Source organism: Populus trichocarpa, chromosome 9, assembly GCF_000002775.5.
Source record: "Populus trichocarpa isolate Nisqually-1 chromosome 9, P.trichocarpa_v4.1, whole genome shotgun sequence".
Lineage (NCBI taxonomy): Eukaryota > Viridiplantae > Streptophyta > Magnoliopsida > Malpighiales > Salicaceae > Populus > Populus trichocarpa.
In genome coordinates, this window is record NC_037293.2 from 12429928 (window position 1) to 12450579 (window position 20652).

At 32.5% G+C, this 20652-nt stretch overlaps 3 protein-coding genes across 3 annotated transcripts; all 3 read left to right on the forward strand.

Annotated features, from left to right (window-relative positions):
• The first annotated feature begins 5185 nt into the window (after window positions 1–5185).
• Window positions 5186–6773, forward strand: LOC7478570 (F-box protein At2g27310). Its single transcript, XM_024608145.2, has one exon. The coding sequence runs from the start codon at window positions 5401–5403 to the stop codon at window positions 6433–6435; it is 1035 nt and encodes a 344-aa protein (XP_024463913.1). The 5' UTR covers window positions 5186–5400; the 3' UTR covers window positions 6436–6773.
• An 857-nt stretch (window positions 6774–7630) lies between these two features.
• LOC7478569 (photosystem I subunit O) lies at window positions 7631–8923 on the forward strand. Its single transcript, XM_002313567.3, has 4 exons — window positions 7631–8197; window positions 8305–8377; window positions 8474–8653; window positions 8768–8923. The coding sequence occupies exons 1-4, from the start codon at window positions 8092–8094 to the stop codon at window positions 8856–8858; spliced, it is 450 nt and encodes a 149-aa protein (XP_002313603.1). The 5' UTR covers window positions 7631–8091; the 3' UTR covers window positions 8859–8923.
• Window positions 8924–15061: 6138 nt separating this feature from the next.
• On the forward strand, window positions 15062–18451 carry LOC7460077 (uncharacterized protein At5g41620). Its single transcript, XM_024608121.2, has 3 exons — window positions 15062–16172; window positions 16267–16392; window positions 16836–18451. The coding sequence occupies exons 1-3, from the start codon at window positions 15765–15767 to the stop codon at window positions 18063–18065; spliced, it is 1764 nt and encodes a 587-aa protein (XP_024463889.1). The 5' UTR covers window positions 15062–15764; the 3' UTR covers window positions 18066–18451.
• Window positions 18452–20652: the final 2201 nt, after the last annotated feature.

A 20652-nucleotide genomic window follows, 5' to 3' on the forward strand; every position in this document is an offset into this window, starting at 1 on the left:
ATCTAGTACTTCTGAACTACTCTCAGTGTACTGTTGACATTGTTTGCAATATTCGCATCGAGCCTGGACGCTAAGTCTTCGAACCAATAGTTAGCTGGTGAATTTTGCGAGTAAGTAGATTTAGATTGGATTTTTATTCTAATTATTTCGGACATTAACCTATCAAACTTAATTGACTTCACATGTGACGTGAATTTGACTCGGCGGCCTACCATTCATGGGCTTGAGTCAGCTTGGAATTGAAAAACGTGTAAATCCTTTATTTTTCAAAATCGAATATTATTTATAGTCAAAACAAACGTGTCTAGGCATTCTTTATTTTATTCCTTAGTCAATAAAACTGTCAATAAGGAATCCGATTAAAGAATTGTTTTTCAACTGTGCCTTTTTATCATGTAAGATGAGATTAATGCCCTAACCAACTGCCGTTAATTATCGATTCAGTCTTAGTTGAGTAAAATTAGAAAAAGTTTGATTAACAAGATTTTTACAGAGGTTTATTTGTGAAATTTACCATAACAGAAGACTCCTTTTACAGAAAAAATTATTACATGACTCTGATTAACTAAAGTTTTCACTGGGTTAAAAAAAAGTGCTTAAAATTCCCAAAATTACTTTAAAATAACTAGCTTTTAAACTTGTTAACATGAATTATCGTGATGTCACAAGCCAATTTTAATTTTACTACATGAGATTGATTAGTTCCTAGGAAAGAAGACATAAAGGAAAGTCATTAGATTCTCTTTATCAGTTAGAAGGAGACTATTAACAGTACTTCTAGAAATTTTTACACGTTTTAATGGGCGACTTTGAATTATGAATCATAGCCATTTTAATATTGCAGCAATGTTTACTTTTTAAAAGTATCTTTTTACCTAAAAAAAATCAATTTGAGTTTTGACTAGATTGGAAGTTATCCACTAAATGACCTGGATTTAATAGGTTGCTGCATCTATCAGCCGAATTAAAATGATTTTAATTAACTATAAAGGGTAGCTTAACTGATCAGGTAGTATTGAGTTTGCTTTTCAATAGTCACGAATTTGAATCATTTTAGGATCATTGGAGTCTTACATGATCGTTAACTTTAGGACCCATGAGATTAATCGAGGTACGAGCAAACTGGCCCAGACACCCGTGCTAATCTAAAAAAAAAAAAGTTTTAATTACTATCCCTATTGCTTAGATATTTACTATTTTCAGTTCTTGAAGGTCACAATGCCCAATATATTAATTTCCACTGCTTCTGAGATTTTTAGGAAGCAGCAGTTATTGAATTGAGAACAGGTAATTAATTTTATAAAATGAAATTTACTAATATTAAACAAAACAAAAATATTGAGATCCTTATTGAAATTAAATAATACTTGATTATGAGAAAGAAATTTATTTAGTTGGAAGAGAAATTAAGATTACGAGAGGCAAGTATTCAATGGTTTGTTGATTAAAAGAAAGGAATACCCAAATAACAAAAAAAAAGACAATGTGCATCTCGATATTGATTAATTTTATAATTTTGCATATATGTATATAATATGTATTAGAATAACTAATAATATAATCATACAACTCTTAATAAACTAATAATCATCCTCTATGTTGTGGTCTTTCTGCAACATGAATAATGATGAATGTGCGCATAACTCTCTGATTTTTTTAGATTAACGTGAGTGTTCGAGTTAGTTTATGTGTGTCTTGATTAATTTTACAGATTATAAAATTAACGACCATATAAGTCTCCAGTGGCTCTGAGGTTTGTGAGATTCGGATTAGTGACTTCTAGAGAATAAACTCAGGATCTGACCAGTAAAAACATACATCTCAAATTCTCATTCATCATTTATTAATTAAGGAGCTGGCTGCTTGTATTTTTTTCAATATTCTATGATGGAAGGGAAAACATTAAGCATGCCATGGCTGACTTTTTGTGTGTAAATTGATGTGAATAATCAGAAAACTACTGTGAGATAATGAAATTAATGTCTTCTACGAATCAATTGGCCTTGATTTCAAATTAATTAATGGATTCAAAACCTACAACTATAAAGTAATGAAATTGATTCAATCCCACTTTATATTTTAGTGCAGGGATGAAGGGGTTGGTGGAGGCTGAACAGTCGTTCTTGACTGATTGATGACCCCCACCTCGAATTTTAAAATTATTTAGTACGTATGGGTATAATTTTTTTTAAAAAATAGATAATTTTAGAATAGATATTACATGTTTTTCAATTATTTCTCTTTTAAGAAAACAAAAATTCATTTCAAAACTGTTTAAATATATATTTATTTTTATATCTTTATTATTGTTTTTCAAATCAAATATATCATTGTCCTTTTTATGTATATTTTTTTTATTATATAATAATAATCAAACGAATTAAGTTGATTATTTTTTTATATTACGTGAACGAATTAACTAATTTTGGTAAGATACAATAACTAAGTTCTAATTGACTCAAGATTAAGAGGAGAGCATAAGGAGAAAAATAAATTGTTATAGAATCTTGAATTAAAAATCATCAAATCTAAAACTAATTGTTTATAATGAGCTTTTGAATTTTGCTTATAGTTTTAGAGTCTATTTAATTTTACGTTTTAAAAATATCTTAGAAAATAAATAAAAGTTTTTTATTTTTTATTTTTTATTTTTAGATTATTTATTAAAAATAATTAAACAAATATTTTTTTAATATATTTATAAGTAAAATACATTTTAAAAAATAATCAAAACCATACTAATAATCACTTGTGTAATCTAACGTATTTGTTTAATCTTTCCCGTTGAATTGCTTTAGTTGCTATTGTCAAATATCAAATGAGCATTAATTTCAAGATGATGATGGCGACGGCTACGGCGACGACCAACAACTTGATGTGGAAGAATGTTTCTACAAAATCGATAGCACTGTGACAAGAAACAAGAGCCATGCAGCAAATCCATGGTTAAACTAAAACCATGTCATTACAACCTTAATTAACGAAGAAGTAAGTAAATCCAAGCGATTAGCTAGTTTTGGTCTTCATTACAAATTAGGATGGGCAAGGGCAGCGCTTGCAAGAGCCCTTGTCCCGTAATAATGCAGCATTCAATAGATATTCACAAAGTTGTTTGTCTGTTTAGTGTTTACATCAAACAGCAGCTAATTAATTGGCTGATTTACTCCTAAGAAAGTGAAATCTAACCAAGTTCCTCTGGTTGTTGCCTGCATTTACCGGCGTTGCCATCGGCCGGCTCTGCACACCAGAACCTTGAATGCTATATTTTCCGCTGATGCTTGACAAATTAACGGGTTATTAAGATACTGGCATTGACATGCTGTAATGCTAATCGTTTTATTAAAACACCCATAATAATTGGGTTATTTTTATTATTAAAATATTCTAAAAGTATCATGACTTTGTATTTTATCTATTAAACAGCTAGTTTATTTTTACATTTTAAAAATATTTTTGAAAAAATTAAATTAAATTATTTTATTTTTTACTTTAAATTAAATTTTTTATATTTTTTAATTTTTTTTAATGTGTTACCACCACCACTCGTAAACACTCTCAAATTACATATCAAAATTAAAACCGGTTTAGCTTTTATTTGTATGTTCATCTATTATTTTCATTTTCCTAAATCACACAGACGTGATCTATTAGGATTCAACATATGTTCATGAATCCATCGGGCAATCATGATACCCAAGCCCCTCTTTTGAACTCATTCCACAGCCCCATGATCATGTATCATGCCGTACATAATTCATAGATATATATATATATATATATATAGAACAAGATTGATAATCTAAATTTTTCCGGGCCTGTAAAATTAATTGAGATACATATAAAATGATCTAGATATTTACGTTAATAAAAAAAAAGATTGATAGTCTAAATTTATAATGACGTGTCATTTTTAAAAACAAAAAATTAATTAATTATTTTTTAAGAAAAAACCAACCCACACTATATTAAAATTAAGTTTGCACGCATGTGTTAATTTTTCTTCAGCAAAACATAAATTGTCTGATGAAAACAAAAAAATAAAAAAACACAAATCAAATATGAATTATTTAATAATTTGTCGTGATTATTTTATAGAAAGGCATGAGAAAATTAACATCATAAAAAGAGCTGTCTCAAACTAAAACAGTTTTAATTATGCAAATATCAATCTTTATTCACCGACAACAATTGAAATGTTTGCTTGTTCATCTCGTGACAGTTCAATTTCATACCGTAACCAATTTAATTGGAAATGATATAACCTTTAATTGATTTTAAAAAATCAAATCAATGCTTGTTGTTCAAAATCTTGCAGTCTAGTCCACTATCATTCACCTTTAATTGATTCAAATCAATACCTGCTGTTGAAATTCTTGCAGTCTAGTCCACTACCATTCACTGACATTTCATGCTGGTCTTCCTTCACAAATCTATGGATGATAGTCATGGTTGATCATGGATTTGGGGGGGTCAAATCGTAAAGCTATAGATCTTGAATAACTGGTTTTGTTTTTAGTTTAAAGACGGGAAACTGATTTGTAGCCAGCCCTCCATTTTTGTTTACTTTTAAATCTCTCCTATGGTTCATTGAATGCAAGATGGAACTCTACGGGATCCTTTTTCTAACTATTTTTGTGCCACCGAATAGTTTAATTTTACAGTCAAAATTAGATTACTATTTTTTTAATTCTTTTGCGCGTGCCCGCTCTTAGAAATAATAGTGAAAAGCTCAGCTAAAAGTGCTCTGGGAATATTATTTTTTCGACTACTTTTAAGTAAAGCATTTGAATAACTATTATTTATTTATTTATTTGTTAAGATGGATGTCCAGATCAATTTATTTGCATCTTAATTAATCTCATAAATTCTAAAATTAATAACCATATAATTTTTTAATTATCTAAATTACTAGAATTCCCCCAAGTAATTGATTAGCACATGTTAATATCAAATTTGTTTAAAACAAGTTGAGAAGATAGCAAGGATAGATCAGATATAAAATAATTAGGGTTTAAAGTTATAATTCTTATTTTTTTAATTAAGAAATGAGAATTTTACTCTGTTTTTTAATAGCCTTTTTTTTTCCCTCTCTAATAACTTGTTATTTTATAATATTAATAGTAACAATATTTCTAGACCAACTTTCACGACCTCCTTTATAATCCAAACTTTATGATAACTTAATCAGGAATTTTATTATAATTATATTATAAGAAAAACCGTCACGGGACTTTCACATTAAAAAAATTAACGCAAGGAAGTCTAGCAGAAAATTCCTAAATAAGATTATAAAAATCCACCCTTGACTCTTCCAACCCTCCATTCAATAAGATCCTTTCCTCTCTCTTCGCCCGGCTCAAACCTCCACTCTTGAAAATCTTCCCAACTTCGTAAGCATCAATGGTTGCTCTCCCCACACCACCACCACCACCACCACCACCACCAACCACCACCATTCAAGGTGGAACCATCTCTACTCTCCACCCTGACATTCTCCAAACCCATATCCTCACCCTCCTCGATGGCCCAACTCTAGCTGCTACAGCCTGTGCATCATCAGAATTGCATGCTCTCTCCACAGAAGATAAACTCTGGCAAAAAATCTGCACTTCTACTTGGCCATCTATTAATGATCCGATTGTTAGAAGCATCATCCCCACCTTCCCTTCTGGCCACCTGTCATTTTTCTCTGACTCATATCCTCTCCTCCACCACAACCACCATAGCTCATCGTTTCCGACTACAAGCACTGAATGCTTTGTCTCAGCAGTTGATATTTACTACAAAAATGTTCCAATTTTCTCAAAAGTTGAAACGACTGAGACCTTTTCTGATTGGTTCAAGAGCTCTCCCTTCAGGCTTGACTTACTCGAGCCCAAAGAGTTTGTGCAGACATGGATACAAAACCAACCAAGTGAAAAGGAATTGCCCGTGGAGCAGCTTGAAGAGAATATAACGTTAAGTTGGATTTTGATTGATCCAAAAGGGAGAAGGGCCATGAATTTGTCAAGCGAGAGGCCGGTGTCAGTGCAGAGGCACTGGCTAACTGGCGAAGTGGTGGTGAAGTTTTCCAACATCATGGCCGGAGACGGGAGGGAGAAGGAGTATGTGGAGTGTGGAGTGATGGTTTGTTGTGGGGAGAAGGAAGGAGGGGAGGTGGAGGTGAGAGAGGTAAGTATGGTAATGGAGGATATGGAAGGGAAGAACTTGACTGGGAAGGATGGTTTGGTAATTTTGCAAGAGGCAATGGAGAGGGGGGAGAGGAGGAAAGGGAAAGGTGGCAAAGAAGGGAAAGGAAGGTACGAGGAATTTGTTGAGAGGAAGAAGGAGAGGAAAGAAAGGATGAAGAAATTGGAAAAGGCTCTGGACATGGCCTGCATTGCTACAGGGATTGCTGTTTTTGTGTCCTTTTGGACCTTCATTTTGTTTGGATAAAAAGAAGAAAAAGAGAGAGGTAAGGTAAAGTTTTTTATACATAGTGATGGTAATTAATGTTTATAACAAAGAAAATTAGAGGGAAGTAAAGAGAAATTAGGGAATATTGACTATTTAGTAGTATTTATCCATTCATTAATTATATTTGAAAGGAACAGGAAAAAGATAAAGCAACGGTCCAAGTGCTGTACAGGTTTGAACAAGGCATGATACCTGTTGAATTATCAATTGGATTGGCTCTAAACAATTTCAAGCCAGTGAAGTTGTCTTTGTTTGATTTTTGACTTGGTGTACTATTTCCAAACTTTGATTATCTATTCACCGTGTCTTCTTGTGAATTTCCGGTGTTCTTATATGGTGGCGGGCAGTTTATGCAGCACGAGAAAGTTGAAACAATAACAGATTAATTAATGTATCCATCTTATAACTAGATAATTAATCATAATTCGTGTAAGAGATTGATATGACATCAGCAACATTTCTTCATTTATCGAGTTCAAAATCTTAGACCAGACTAGTATTAAGAATATGAAAGAAGAAGAAGAAGAATTCTGTGGATACATTTCTTCATTAATGTATCCACAGAAGTCCCTTTTGAATCAAGTTTTTGGTACATCATATCCATGGGATTGCAAAAGCTTAGAATGCTAAAAAAGAAGAAAAAAAAACAGGGAGACCATTGTGCTAATTTTATTATATATTACAGCTGCTCTGCTGTTATCATTTTTGTTTTCATTTCATCTTAGAGTGTTCTTGCACTACATGAACACACACAGCTAATTATTGGCAGAAGAAAGGACGATGTGGCGCTAGCAAGAAGCCGGCCAGCAAGTTATAACAGTTGAGTGGTTTGAGAATTGTTTATGCCACACTACGACACGCAAGTTATAGCTGTGCCGGCTTCTTGCCATCTTTGCCTTTTTGGCCACTTTTGCTGCTCTGTGTTTTTCTCCCCCCAATTCAATGAATCTGTTGCCGCCAGCACCATAAAGAATCGAGAGACGCATTTCGACAATATCTTGGGATATAAATGCGTGCGTTTAAAATAAAAGCGATATAAATATTAAATAAATGTGTTCTTAGAATAGTTTTAAAATGAATTTCTATTCTTTCAAATAAGAAAATATAGAAAGATATATTCTATTTATCTCCATTATCATTTATTTCCGTCTCTTATGTTCCCTGTATACAAGCTTATAAATGAAATTGTTTCTCTTTAATGCTTTCATGAAACAATTTCTCTAGCTGGGTCACTCTGTCCCGGACTTTTCAGGGCTAGAGCGGAACTCCTTAATTCGACACCACACACACAGCAGCCTTCAACACAATTTGACAGTCTTTTGCCCGATCTCAATCTGGGCCAAGTTCAAAACACAAAGAGCAGCCCATCTTCACTACTCCACGTTCCACAAGTAGAGAGTTTGTGGATAGCATTTTCTTCCGTATCAAATCAAACCATTTCTGTCCCCACTTTATCCATGCAACTCCTACGTGGCAACATGCCATTGATCCACAGCACATCCATGCAATCTTTCTCTTCCACAAAAAATCTTCATCTCATACAGAACAAAGTCCTCTGACCCCGTCGATCACCACCACCGCCGTTCGTTTCCGGTACAGTTAAACCTTCCTCAGCAACAAAACTACTAAGGAATCATGGCAGCCACATTTGCTAGCTCATCAGCTGTTACAGGGTTGGGCAGTAGCTCACTTTCATCCCCTTCTCGCGCTTCTTCGCCAAAGAAAATCTGCCTTAGCTCAGGTACTTAGTTTCTTTAGCAATTCACCTCTAATTTCTTGAAGCTGAAAAGGTGAGTTTATCACACTGAAAGAAAGCATAGCAATTTAATTCTAATTTAATATTTTCAGGATTTGTGAAATCTCCGGTTGCAGCTAGAAGCCCCTTGAGGCTAGCAGGTACTCATGGAGGAAAGTTCATGTGGTAAGTGCTGAATGTTATAATAATCATGTTTGAATTTGATGAATCAACTGTAATTAATGGTTGTTTAATTTGTTTTTCCTTAATTCTTCGTGTTAGCTTTGAGAGGGATTGGCTGCGCAAAGACCTGAATGTGATAGGGTTTGGATTGATAGGGTGGCTAGCACCATCAAGCATACCAGCAATCGGCGGCAAGAGCTTGAGTGGTCTCTTCTTTGAGAGCATTGGTACTGAGCTTGCTCACTTCCCTACACCTCCTCCTCTCACTTCCCAGTTTTGGTAAGCACATAATTAATTAAAAATCCTGCTTTGTCAAATGCTCACTCAAGGAGTTCTAATTAAGACTATAAGATAAGGTGCAAGGGGTTGATTTGAGTCTTAAAAATTGAGCAGGTTATGGCTGGTGACTTGGCACCTAGGGCTATTCATTTGCCTTACATTGGGGCAAATTGGCTTCAAGGGAAGGACTGATGAATACTTCTAAACTTAAGTATTAGCTAGCACGCCTTTTGTTTGTATTCTATCTATGCATGATATTTATATTGTGTCTTTTAGTTTGCATATAAATATTTTTTATTTTAAAATATATTAAAATAATAATTTTTTATTTTTTAAAAATTATTTTTGACATCAAAATAATCTGAAAACATCACAAACATATTAATTTAAAAAAAATAATTTTTTTAAAAATTTTTTAAAAATATTTTTAAAACGCAATATCAAAAGCATTTTCTTTTTCTTCCTTGGTTATACGTATAATGTTTGTATGTATAATTAATGTATTATGCATCTAGCTAGCCATGATCCAATTGAAGGGCAAAAAAAAAAAAAAAAAAGGGGTGGGTGAGGAATTGTTCCCATTTTTGTGTTGCATGCATTATTGTTTGGGGTAAAATATTGCTAAAAAGGAAAAAAAAAATGCATTAAGCCAAGGAAAACGCCTCTGTTTATGACGATAATTTAATCCAAATTTTATGAATTTCACTTGACCTGAATAAATAGGCTTTTTTATTGATTATCTTACTTATAAATAATAGATAAAATATAAATATTATTAAACTTGAACCAAAATACAATTCAAACCTAATCCTAGATATACATTTATATTAAATAGATATATATGTAAAATATCTATATTTTTCTAATACAACATAATATATATATATATATATATATATATAATACATGTATAATATTTATAATTTTGTTATCATGTTTGTGTGTGTATATATATATATCATTATTTTATTTTTACATTGAATATATAATAAATAATACTTAAATAATAAGTATCCAAATTAAAACTCTAAGATATGAATATCAGTTTTTTTTTCTAAAATATATAATGAATAAAATATAGATATAATAAAAATTTTATCCATAAATAGCCATCACCGTCGCTTCTCCATTGGAAAATTATTAGCTATGCTCTTTTGACCATATCGATCGAGTCATGGAAACGTTTAAATAATTAATTGTAACAGCTCTTTCTGCTCGTGCAGAATTGTAACGTGCAAGTTCCATGGACTTAATTAACTATGATAGATTGCTCTTTTTCTTTGAGAATATGCTACCAATCTCGCCATACCTTTTATAGAATAAAAAAACAGATAAATCTTGAAATACGAAAATCCTGATCTCATAGAAGCCGACATATGACGCCACGATTTGAGCCAAGAATGTGATGTGGAGATTCGGGCACATTTATGATTAGTGACCCTTCTGTAGGAGAATAACAAAATTACCAGAACATAATTGACCATATCAAAGTTATTTAAAATAAATAGACGAGTGATGAAATAATACTTTATAGTATATTTTTATTAATAAATATTGGATCAAAAAAATATATAGATATAATTTTTCATGTATTTTCAAGTGCGTTGGGCTAGCACACGCCAACACCAAACACGTCTTAGTGGAGACGTGTTGAGTCTGGTGTTAATTAAACTCATTCCCGGGTGAGCTTGACAGCGTGTCAAGCATAGTCTCGAGTGAGCTTAAATCTATTATAACTTGTCATGTCTCTATATTTTCGCTATATAAAATAAGTAGAATACATCTCACAATTCAGCTCAAAATATATATCACAAAGATGAAGTCACACTCCAACCTCTTTTCTCCACAAAAGAACAAAACTCATGGGCTATAAATACACTATGAGACATTTAAAACAAATGTTCATAATCTTCATTCTCTACTACATATATATTTTTAGAGCATCTTTCTTTATAATATTATTATATTTTTTTCTCTAAAAAAAATACTTATTTAAGCATCAGAGAGTCTCTATCTCTATCAAAAAAGATTTTTTACAGGTACTAACCATAAGTCACCTTATTCTACAGGGCATCAAATACAAACTATCAACCTCCTTGACTGGAAAAAATGAATGAAATTGTTAGAACCAATTGAATAACTGACTATCCAACCTAGTAGTCTTTTTCTCAAACTACTTGAATTTTTGGTACTTCATCAATTAGAAAACTCATTTTATTTTTAATTAATTTCAATACAAATATTGTTCCATGTGCTGGTGCATGAATTTATACCATGGTCACATGTAATGGTACTCTTCACAATAGTTGATTATGTTTACAATATATTAATTAAATCAAGAAGACAAGAGGGTCATTATCTAAAGTAACGAAAGAAAACACAAGAAACCATGTTATCTATCTAGCCCGGAAAATACCAATTGAATGCAGCCAATACACGATATTACAAAGTTATTAAACCCCAATACAAACCCGTAGAATATTAACCTAAATTCATCCCGTTAAATCACAAAAACATTGTTTTAAAAAAATTTAAAAATTAAATTTTGAATCATTTGAATTTTAAATTAATTTATTAGACCGGATTTAATAACAGTTACTGTAGATAATAATAAAAAATACTATTAATTTCGCCCCAGTTAATTCAGTCAGAAACATTAAAACAGGCAAACAAGATTATCAGTACTGGCCAACGCATGAATGATTTAAGTAATATGTATATTAACGTGGTTCAATAATCCTTGTCCACGTATTAATCCATGTAAAATCAACAGGTCAAGAACACGACCGGACAATATGACAACTAATTATCATGTTTAATTAACTGGCAATTAATGACATTTTTTAATACTATATGGGTTTTCATATATTTAATTACAGGTACACTTCTCTTGATCTGCTTGCATTCTAGAATGATTTAGCAGGAGAATTATCCCACCCACAGAAGATTCTGTAGATTTTAAAAAAAAAGAATAATATAATATTTCTTTCATGGTTGCTCCAACAATGACACCATGATCAAATATTGTTGATACACAAAACATTCTTCTCTTTGTTTTTACTGAATAATATATGTAGGGCGGTTGTTCTGCTTGTTTTTTTTTTTTAAAAATTCTCAATGATGCAACAATTACTGTGTTATTAATTTAATAAAGCCATTATGATATTTCCTCGGAATATTTATGGTAAATTACAATAACCTTATGTGATGCATCATATATAAGAATATAGAGATAATTCAAAAATTAAAAAAAATAGAGATCATTAAATTTTTTTAAAAAATCCCCCTTTTGTATATATCCAAATTCAATCACCTTTAATATTTTAAACTTTCCTTTCTAGATATTGTAAGAACATTAATTAAGGGTATCTTAGTGCAAGAGAGAATTTTTATAATTTAATGTGAAATGGGTTCGTGTTAAATATTTTTCAAACCTTTATATGTTCATCTAATTCCACAATATCCGATGAAAATTATTTTAATTGATCCTAAATCAAATTTTATCTCATTTATAAGAAGCTTTAATGGTATAAAATCAAATTTTAGTTTTGATTTGAAATATTTTATGAAAAAAGATGTTGAATTCAAATTCTGATATCGTAAGAAGTAAAAATGATATTCTTTTATATTTTTTTAAAATAAAACTGAATTTTAATATACTGAATTGATAAAATTTAACTAAGTAAACTTTGATTTAATTTAACTTAAAACTTCATCCAAATGATTAGGTTAAGAGCTCGACTGTAATTATATATAACACTGCAAATTTACAAGTTATTAGGAATCTCGAGGGCCACCATGCATAACCATTGAATGAGAGATCAACTAACGATGCATCTGCTGGTGTTGATGACTATAATGGATACCTGAACCACCTGATTTATTTTCTTTGGTAAAAAGATAGGGTCATTTTAATGCCCTTGGCAGGCAGTAAACTAGCTAGGTATACCTTTACTAAGGGAAAAATGGTGGGGTGGCCCTCCCTCCGTCCAACAGGATCTGGGTGTCTTTTTGTCCCAAACCTTGAGTGCCGTTAGTGGGTCCTGATCACGTTCATGGCCCTCTCACCTCCCTTCCTCCGTCGCACTGGTTAAGTCTTTGCTTTTCTTGACCGCATGATCAGATGGCAATATATGGTACTCGCTTTTTATGATCAGTATTTTTCTTAATTTACCTCAACAGAGAGGATATAAATGGATTTCTAATAAAAATGGTGGTCAGGTAGCAGCTTTCATGGAGGCAAAAGCAGAAAACCTCCATTGATTGCAAGATATGTCTTTTATCTTAAAGATTTTTTCACAATTTCATCTCAGTACTTTCATCGAAATGGAACCATATATGCATGCATGTGGTTGTTGATCAAATATGTATAGACAACGGGAAAATTAAGGGCAAAAAACTTTAGTCCGAATGAGCAATATTCTCCTAGCTAGCTACCTCAGTACCCCAGTACTCCTTCATTAAGTTCTTAATTTGCTGTTCTTGGATACGAGCGACTACATTGATTGAGGTACTGGCGCCGATTAAACGGTCTCTGGAATTATTGCTCTTGTACAATATTTTCCCATCTGTCATATTTGTGTAGAAGCCCTTGTTTTTTTTAGTTTTTTTTTTTTTTAATTTCTATCCATACAACGTGACATGTTAGGGCTATGTTGTGGGATTGGAGGACAAGGTTGTATCCGATCATGTGTTTTCCCAGAGTTGCAAAGAAAATGTCGAAGGAAAAAATGAATTGATTTTCGGCATGATAATCTTATATATTCTTGCCAACTGCTAAGATCTTAAGATCAGGTGCTTAGCCCCTTAATGTAATATTTAATTTGTTGCTTGAAATTGAAATTGTTGTCTCGATCAAAACTATTAAATGTTACTTGCTATGTGGTTTGGACAATATCATTTTAAAAGAAATTAAAATAATATTATTTTTATTTATTTATTTATTAAATTAAATTAAATTAGTTTTTGACGAGTTTAATTACTATTTATTTTTTTTAAAAAAAACCCAGTCCAAATTAAATCATCGGATGATCGACATGCTTGAATCAAAACGGACACCTATCTCGGTTTATTTAATAAACCCTACTTCAATTTCAATTCATTACCAGATGCAGCAATCAACCAGTTTCATGCCACATTCAATTAACTTAAGCACAAATTAATCTAACATTTCTCGATGCAAATCATATATTATTGAAACAAATACAAAAACAAGTGGCCAATGAACAAATAATTTCTTTTGTAGTCTTGCGGTTAAAGCGTTCCTTCTAAAGGTGCGTGCCTGAAGAAGTTCTTTAACTTCCTTTTAACAACAAAGAGAACAATGGAGCAGCCGAAATTAAGGCTTAATTAATGATATTAATTGGAGAGAAAGATTTAATATTTGGTGTATGGAAACTAAAAAACTTTATATACGCACCTCAAATTGAAATATACACAATTCTTTCAAAAAAAAATTAAAATTAAAATTAAAATTGTTAGTAATTTCAAATCTAAAGCAAATTCAAATTTAAGTTTCTAAAAAGAAAATTTGAGTTAAGATTTAAATAATCTGATCAAGAAAAACTTAAACATTTAGTGGTTTGGCTTTGATGAAATAACCTCATTTGGTTATTATTAGGCCCTTGATTTGTGGCAAAGTGACATTACTTTGCTATCAATCTTTAAAAATATCAACCTTACATTTACAAACTCACTGCTTTATTCACGTACACAATACTTTTTAGGTTAAATTTTAAAAAATAAATCATAAAATTCAATTTTCAAATTGTTTCATGACTCCATTTAATTCACACAATATTTCAGGGTTGTAATCAATCTATTTATACACCTGTTTTAATTAAAAAAAAAATAACTCATAACCTATTCACACAATATCTTTCAAGTGAAATATAAAAATATAATTTTATCTTTCAAATTGTTTCAACATAAATTTAATTTAGTCAAATCAATTTAATATCATGATATATATAGTTTGAATTGATTCGAGTCCCAAATTTATGATCATAATAAATCTATATATACATATATTTTTAATTAGGAAAAATGACTCATAACTTATTTAGACATTATTTTTCAAGTGAAATCTAAAAGTAAAGTTTCATAAAATTCATCTTAATTTCAAATTGTTTCAAACTACATTTAATTTAGTCAAATCAATTTTATAACATGATATTCAATTCAGCTTGATTAGAGCCCTAAGTTCATCTAAATTTATGATTGGATATTAAAAAAATTTAGAACAATCTAAAAAAAAAAAAAACATTCCAGCACAAAAACAAATACGAATGAACCTAGTCAAGATCCTGACCGTTCATTTACAGATGTACGTCCCTGATTCACTAAACAAAAACGCTCACGTGTACTCCACGTCGTCTTCTTGTCCTCTTTTATCACCAAGACAAGACCGCAACACTAACGATACATTGTTCAAGTGTTTAACACCTGTCTTTGCCTTTTGTTTCCCTCTCAAGATCCATGAATCAAACCTCCACCAAATTTCCTTCTAACAGCTAATAACATTCCATTTCTTGACAGTTTGTCCACGCCCCACTTTCCTTTCTTCCTTTTTGGGTTCTTGAATCCTTGATTTCCCACTTTTTCTTCCTTTTTTTGAGTGTTCTTTGAGGAATTCAAGGTGGTTGTAAGTTTGGACTTGCCAAAAACAGTAAACAAAGAGATGATGATGGGTCACTCGTATCAACTTTAACCTTCAAATCTCTAAAATCTTTTTGAGAGTTTGAAATCTTGTAGTAGTAGTAGTATAATTCTTGAGTTTTGTGCCACCACTTAGCTAGCTAGATCTTAACACCTTTTATTTTTCTCTTCTTGTTTTGTTTCTTCACAATCTTGAAAATCTTGAAGCAACCATAATTCTTGCTTTTTGCTTGTTACATCAATGCCAAGAAACATGATCGTGTGTATTTGCCTCATAAATATGCTAGAATCTCTCATTGAAACTCCAAATCTTTCAAATCTTTGAAAATCCCTGGAAAACATTTTTTGATGCTAGTGATTATCTTGTTCCAATCTTGAGAATGCTACTATAGGGTTATTAGTAATAATTTTTAAAAGGCATTTTGCTGAACTGTTGGGATTGTGATATAATTTTATGGAGGCAAAAAGCAGAGAGCAACAGCACTGTAAGGTAAGAAAGAGAGGGAATTCATCATCTTCATCATCTTCTTTAGTCCAAAAATACAGATTCAAGAGAGCAATTCTTGTTGGAAAAAGAGGTGGGTCTACTACTCCTGTCCCAACCTGGATGACAAGCTCAAAATCTCCAACCTTGGCAATGCTGAATGCTGAGTCCACCAAGTGCACACCACCTCAAAATGGAAGCAAAGCAAAAGAAGTCTCAGTTTCTGCAAGAAAATTAGCTGCCACTTTGTGGGAAATCAATGGAATGCCTTCTCCAAGAGTTAAGAAGAATCTGGAAGACAAGAAAGAGTTTAGAAGCAGAGAAAAAGTTGCTAGGTTGCCACATTTATCAGATCCATCTTATACTCCTTTTTCAGAGGTGAGATATTCATAATTTTCTTTTTTCTTTTTTGGACTTCCATGTTTTCATGTGAAATTTACTAAAAAATATGATTTTTTGGGGGGTTATGCAGAGGATGGAGAAATCTAGAGGCCATAGTCATAGGGCAAGAACATCAGCTGTTACAAAAAGACTTCAGCTTACTGATTATCATCTTGGAGGTTTGGATTCTGCTAGCAGTGACAGTTTGATGGAGGCGGTATGTGAAAACTTTCGTTAGTGTTTGAGGTCATTTTCAAATAATTTTCCATGTCTCAAAAGCATATAACATGATTAGAATGGAACAGTATAAATGGTCCTGGTATATATTTTAATATATTGGTACTTGAAAAAATGTCACTGAATTGACACTACAAACACCAAATTCAGTGCAGCTTTCAGCATTATTCTTATAAAGAAAACAAAAAGGTAGCTTTCAGCATTATTATCTTTGTGGGGAATAGTAATAATAATTATGATAATGACAACCATTAAGGATATTTATTTTAGAAGTCTACTAATTATGCAATTTTTGAGATTTATTCATCCAGAAAAAAAAATCTTTTAAAGATTTTGGATTTACAGAATTGCATTTCAAATCCTGGACCAAACATTTTCCAATTTATATGAGAGAAACAACTGATCCAATCTCTCAAAATGCAGATTGAAAGTCATCCAAAAGGCAAATCTCGCACAATTGGATTTAAAACCTGTTTGAAGGATGTTAGTGATGGGATAACCACCTCCAAAGAACTTTTGAAAGTTCTGAATCATGTTTGCGGCCTTGACGAGAAGCACCCATCAGGCTTATCTCTTGTCTCCGCCCTTCGGATTGAGCTTAATCGAGCCTGCATTTTGGTCAATCAATTGATCAAAGAACATCGATCAAACCACAATGAGATTGAGTACCGTATTAAGCATTTTGAGGAAGAGAAAGCAGCTTGGAAGAGCAAAGAGCGGGATAGGATTCGCAATGCAATAGCATGCATTGCAGAAGAGCTTGAAGTTGAGAGGAAACTACGAAGGCAAACAGAGAGATTGAATAAGAAGCTTGGGAAAGAATTGGCAGATACAAAGGTATCTCTGTCAAAAGCAGTGAAAGAGCTTGAGAGTGAGAAGAGGGCGAAAGAAATATTGGAGCAAGTTTGTGATGAGTTGGCTAGAGGTATTGGAGAAGACAGAGCTGCGGTGGAAGAAATGAAAAAAGAATCTGCAAAGGTGAGGGAGGAGGTGGAGAAAGAAAGGGAAATGCTTCAGCTTGCTGATGTATTGCGTGAAGAAAGAGTCCAGATGAAGCTCTGTGAGGCTAAGTATCATTTTGAGGAGAAAAATGCAGCTGTGGAGAGGTTAAGAAATGAACTTGAGACCTACTTGAAAGAAAAGGCAGGTGCAGAAAACGGTGATGGTTCTCCAAATTATGAAAGGATTAAAGAGCTTGAGGCTTATTTAAAGGAAATCCAATTTGGATCATGTCAGCAGGATGAGAGGGAAGAGAATGAAGGGGGTGCAATAGGAAACGGAGAAGTTCATGATGGAGATGATTCAGCTGACAGTGATCTTCATTCCATTGAATTAAACATGGACAATAACAGCAGGAGCTACAAATGGTGTTATGTTTCTGAAGGTGATGCTCCAGACAATCCAAAGTGGTTTTCAGGAGGTAAAGATTTCAAGGGAAGGAAGTCGATCTCCGATAATATTCAATGGGGAAACATCTGTTTGCAAACAAGAAATTCCAATGGTATTGATGGTCCTGATTGTGACTTAATCAATGAAAATCAGGGAAGTCTGAATACGCTCTATAGGGAAAGGTTATCTGATCTTAGCTTCCATTATCCAGTACAAGATCATGAAGATGAAATCAAGAAATATAAAATATGTCAAGACTCTTAAAGACCATGTATTATCTGGTTCTAAAAGATCATCGACACAGAACTTTTCCAGTCCGACTCCCGTGTGGTGGAAATCCTTGCCTCTTCAGGAGGCTGGCAGTGTAGTTTCAGATGATAGTTCACCTGTGATACAAGAGGATAATTTGAAGCCCAGGATAGCATGAATGAGAGGTGATCGTTGAATTTCAACAAGCTCCAGACATTAAACTAGTTCTAAATTATGTTTTCTTTTTTCTTTTCCCTGCAGAAAAGCAATGCTTGCACTTTCTTCTAAATATTCAAGCCTTCCCACTGTCAAATTCATTTGCATCAGTCAACTTCTAAAAGCGAAAATGTAAATACAAATCATTTACAAGCTATATGGATCTGAGATTACTTGTCAACCAATACTTAAGTTTTGCAGTATGTATCCTTATTTTGCCAGTGTGGAACAATCAAATTATATTTTGTAAGTAAAGCAATTGCAGCAATTGCTCAGAAGATCAGTCCATGAAAATAGAACAAACAGAAGTCTGCTTTGAACATTTTTTTTTAATCTATGAAGTCTGATGGGGAATTCAAGGGAAGAGAAGTTGACATAGCAGATATATTCAGGAAGAGAATGCGTTGGTATTTCCTTATCTGCCACTATAATTTTCTATTAAAATGCAGCCATGTGAGATGCTTAGATACTTTAAAAGTCATTTGCCTTTTTGGTTGAATAATGACATCTACCTGAACGTCATACTAACATGATGGAGACAGCCAAACTTTGAGTATAATTATTATTGATCTTCATGATGTTTGAGATGAAGTCAGTTTCAGGGACCATAAATACTTGTAACATGTTTGGTAAATTTTCTGACACCGTCAAGTCACTGTTCTGGCTCCCCTCCAGCATAGTTACCACCACATGCAAATTAACTCTTTCAAGTTAGGCCCTTGTATTGATGCAGGAAATATGGTCTATAGGCAGCAAAGAAGATGAGGCTGGAAAAAATTTCTAATCTCTTGCCATATATCATTCACTCGGTTACATGAGATTAATTTCCAAATCCCCTGTCCACATGCATTTCATGGATTGAACAAAGACTTGACTAAATAAGAAAGAAAAACCAGGAAGGGTATTCCAAGTTTCATGATGCTCCATCACCCTTCCATGACTTGAATCCTTGAGATGAACCACAAGATGAATGTGTGGGGTTCGAACAACAAAAGGGCATTGCCTAAACTTCATCTCTCACAATTTTCCCATCCCCACAACCCAGAAAACTATTCCTCCATTTAAGAAAACTCATACTCCTTATTTATTTTTCTATATATTTCCATCACTACCAAAGTTTCAACTTTATCTTCTTGTCTATGGTTAAATTATGGCTGAACCCGGTGTCAAGAGGACTGACAATTCTGACCAATTTGCTCGAGCTTATACCTTCTTTGCTTGGTGAGATGTTGGCAGCGAGGCGCTACCATCCTCATCATCAGGAAAGTTCTACTCCCTTACAGGTTCTGTTTGCTGCATTGTTTTGTTTGGATTTACACAAGGACTTGAACCAAGTCCTCGAAGAGGGATCAAGGAGAAGTAGGCACTAAAGGGAAGAGAAGTTTATTGAAACTGTAAAATTGTTTCTTTGTTTTTGTACTTGATGTCTGATTTCTCCTACTTATCAATTCACATGTACATCTATTCAAGCCACAAAGTACTGTCAACACACACACACACAGACAGACCCAAATTGAGTTCTTGGATTGGAACTGACACTGATGCATTGAAGTCTACTTGGGACTTGTTTACCAACCAGCAGTGAGAATACTAAAGGGAAGAGAAGTTGCTTGGCAAATTATCAAACCAATAAATTCGGTCATCAATAGGCAACATCATGAAACTTATCAACTCGGCTGCGCCTGATTCACGAAACATTGGATCTTCTTTAGTTTTACACTCTTGTCAGATCCAGAAAACTACATAGATCACCGAATCATTTTTTAGATAACAGGTTCAATATTTTTATTAAACCGCTATCGTTTTATTTTTTAATTATTTAAAAATTCTTGATATAAATTTATATAACTGGATTTGAAATTGGTCTCTTAAAACTCAACTGAATAAACTAGGTGATATGGATTAAGATATAATATGTTGTCTGATATAACTAAGAACTGAATCCAAGTTAGACATCAAGTCTCGGATTTAATTTCTAGAAACAACTATGTCCTTATCTTTTTTTTTTTTAATGAATATAACCTTTCCTTTGTTTCCATGTAAAATAAATAAATAAAAGAGTTAATATATTTTTCTATCATTTTCTTTCCTTTTATTTCTAATCCATTTAAATATGGGTGTATCACAAATCAATATTGGAAAATTATAATTTTAGAAGGATGAACAACGGGTCCCAATGAACAATAAGATGGAATTCAAACCAAAGTAGAATTATTGAAGAGAATAACTCTTCTGCAATCTCAAGTTGGTAAAACCAGCTAGATTAGAGTAATTTTAGAGATTCAAGAACTACAGATTAAAAATGCTTAGCTTCTGTTACTAATGATGTCTAACTTTAGAGTAATTTTAGAGATTCAAGAACTACAACTCTGAATTAGCTCCTTTA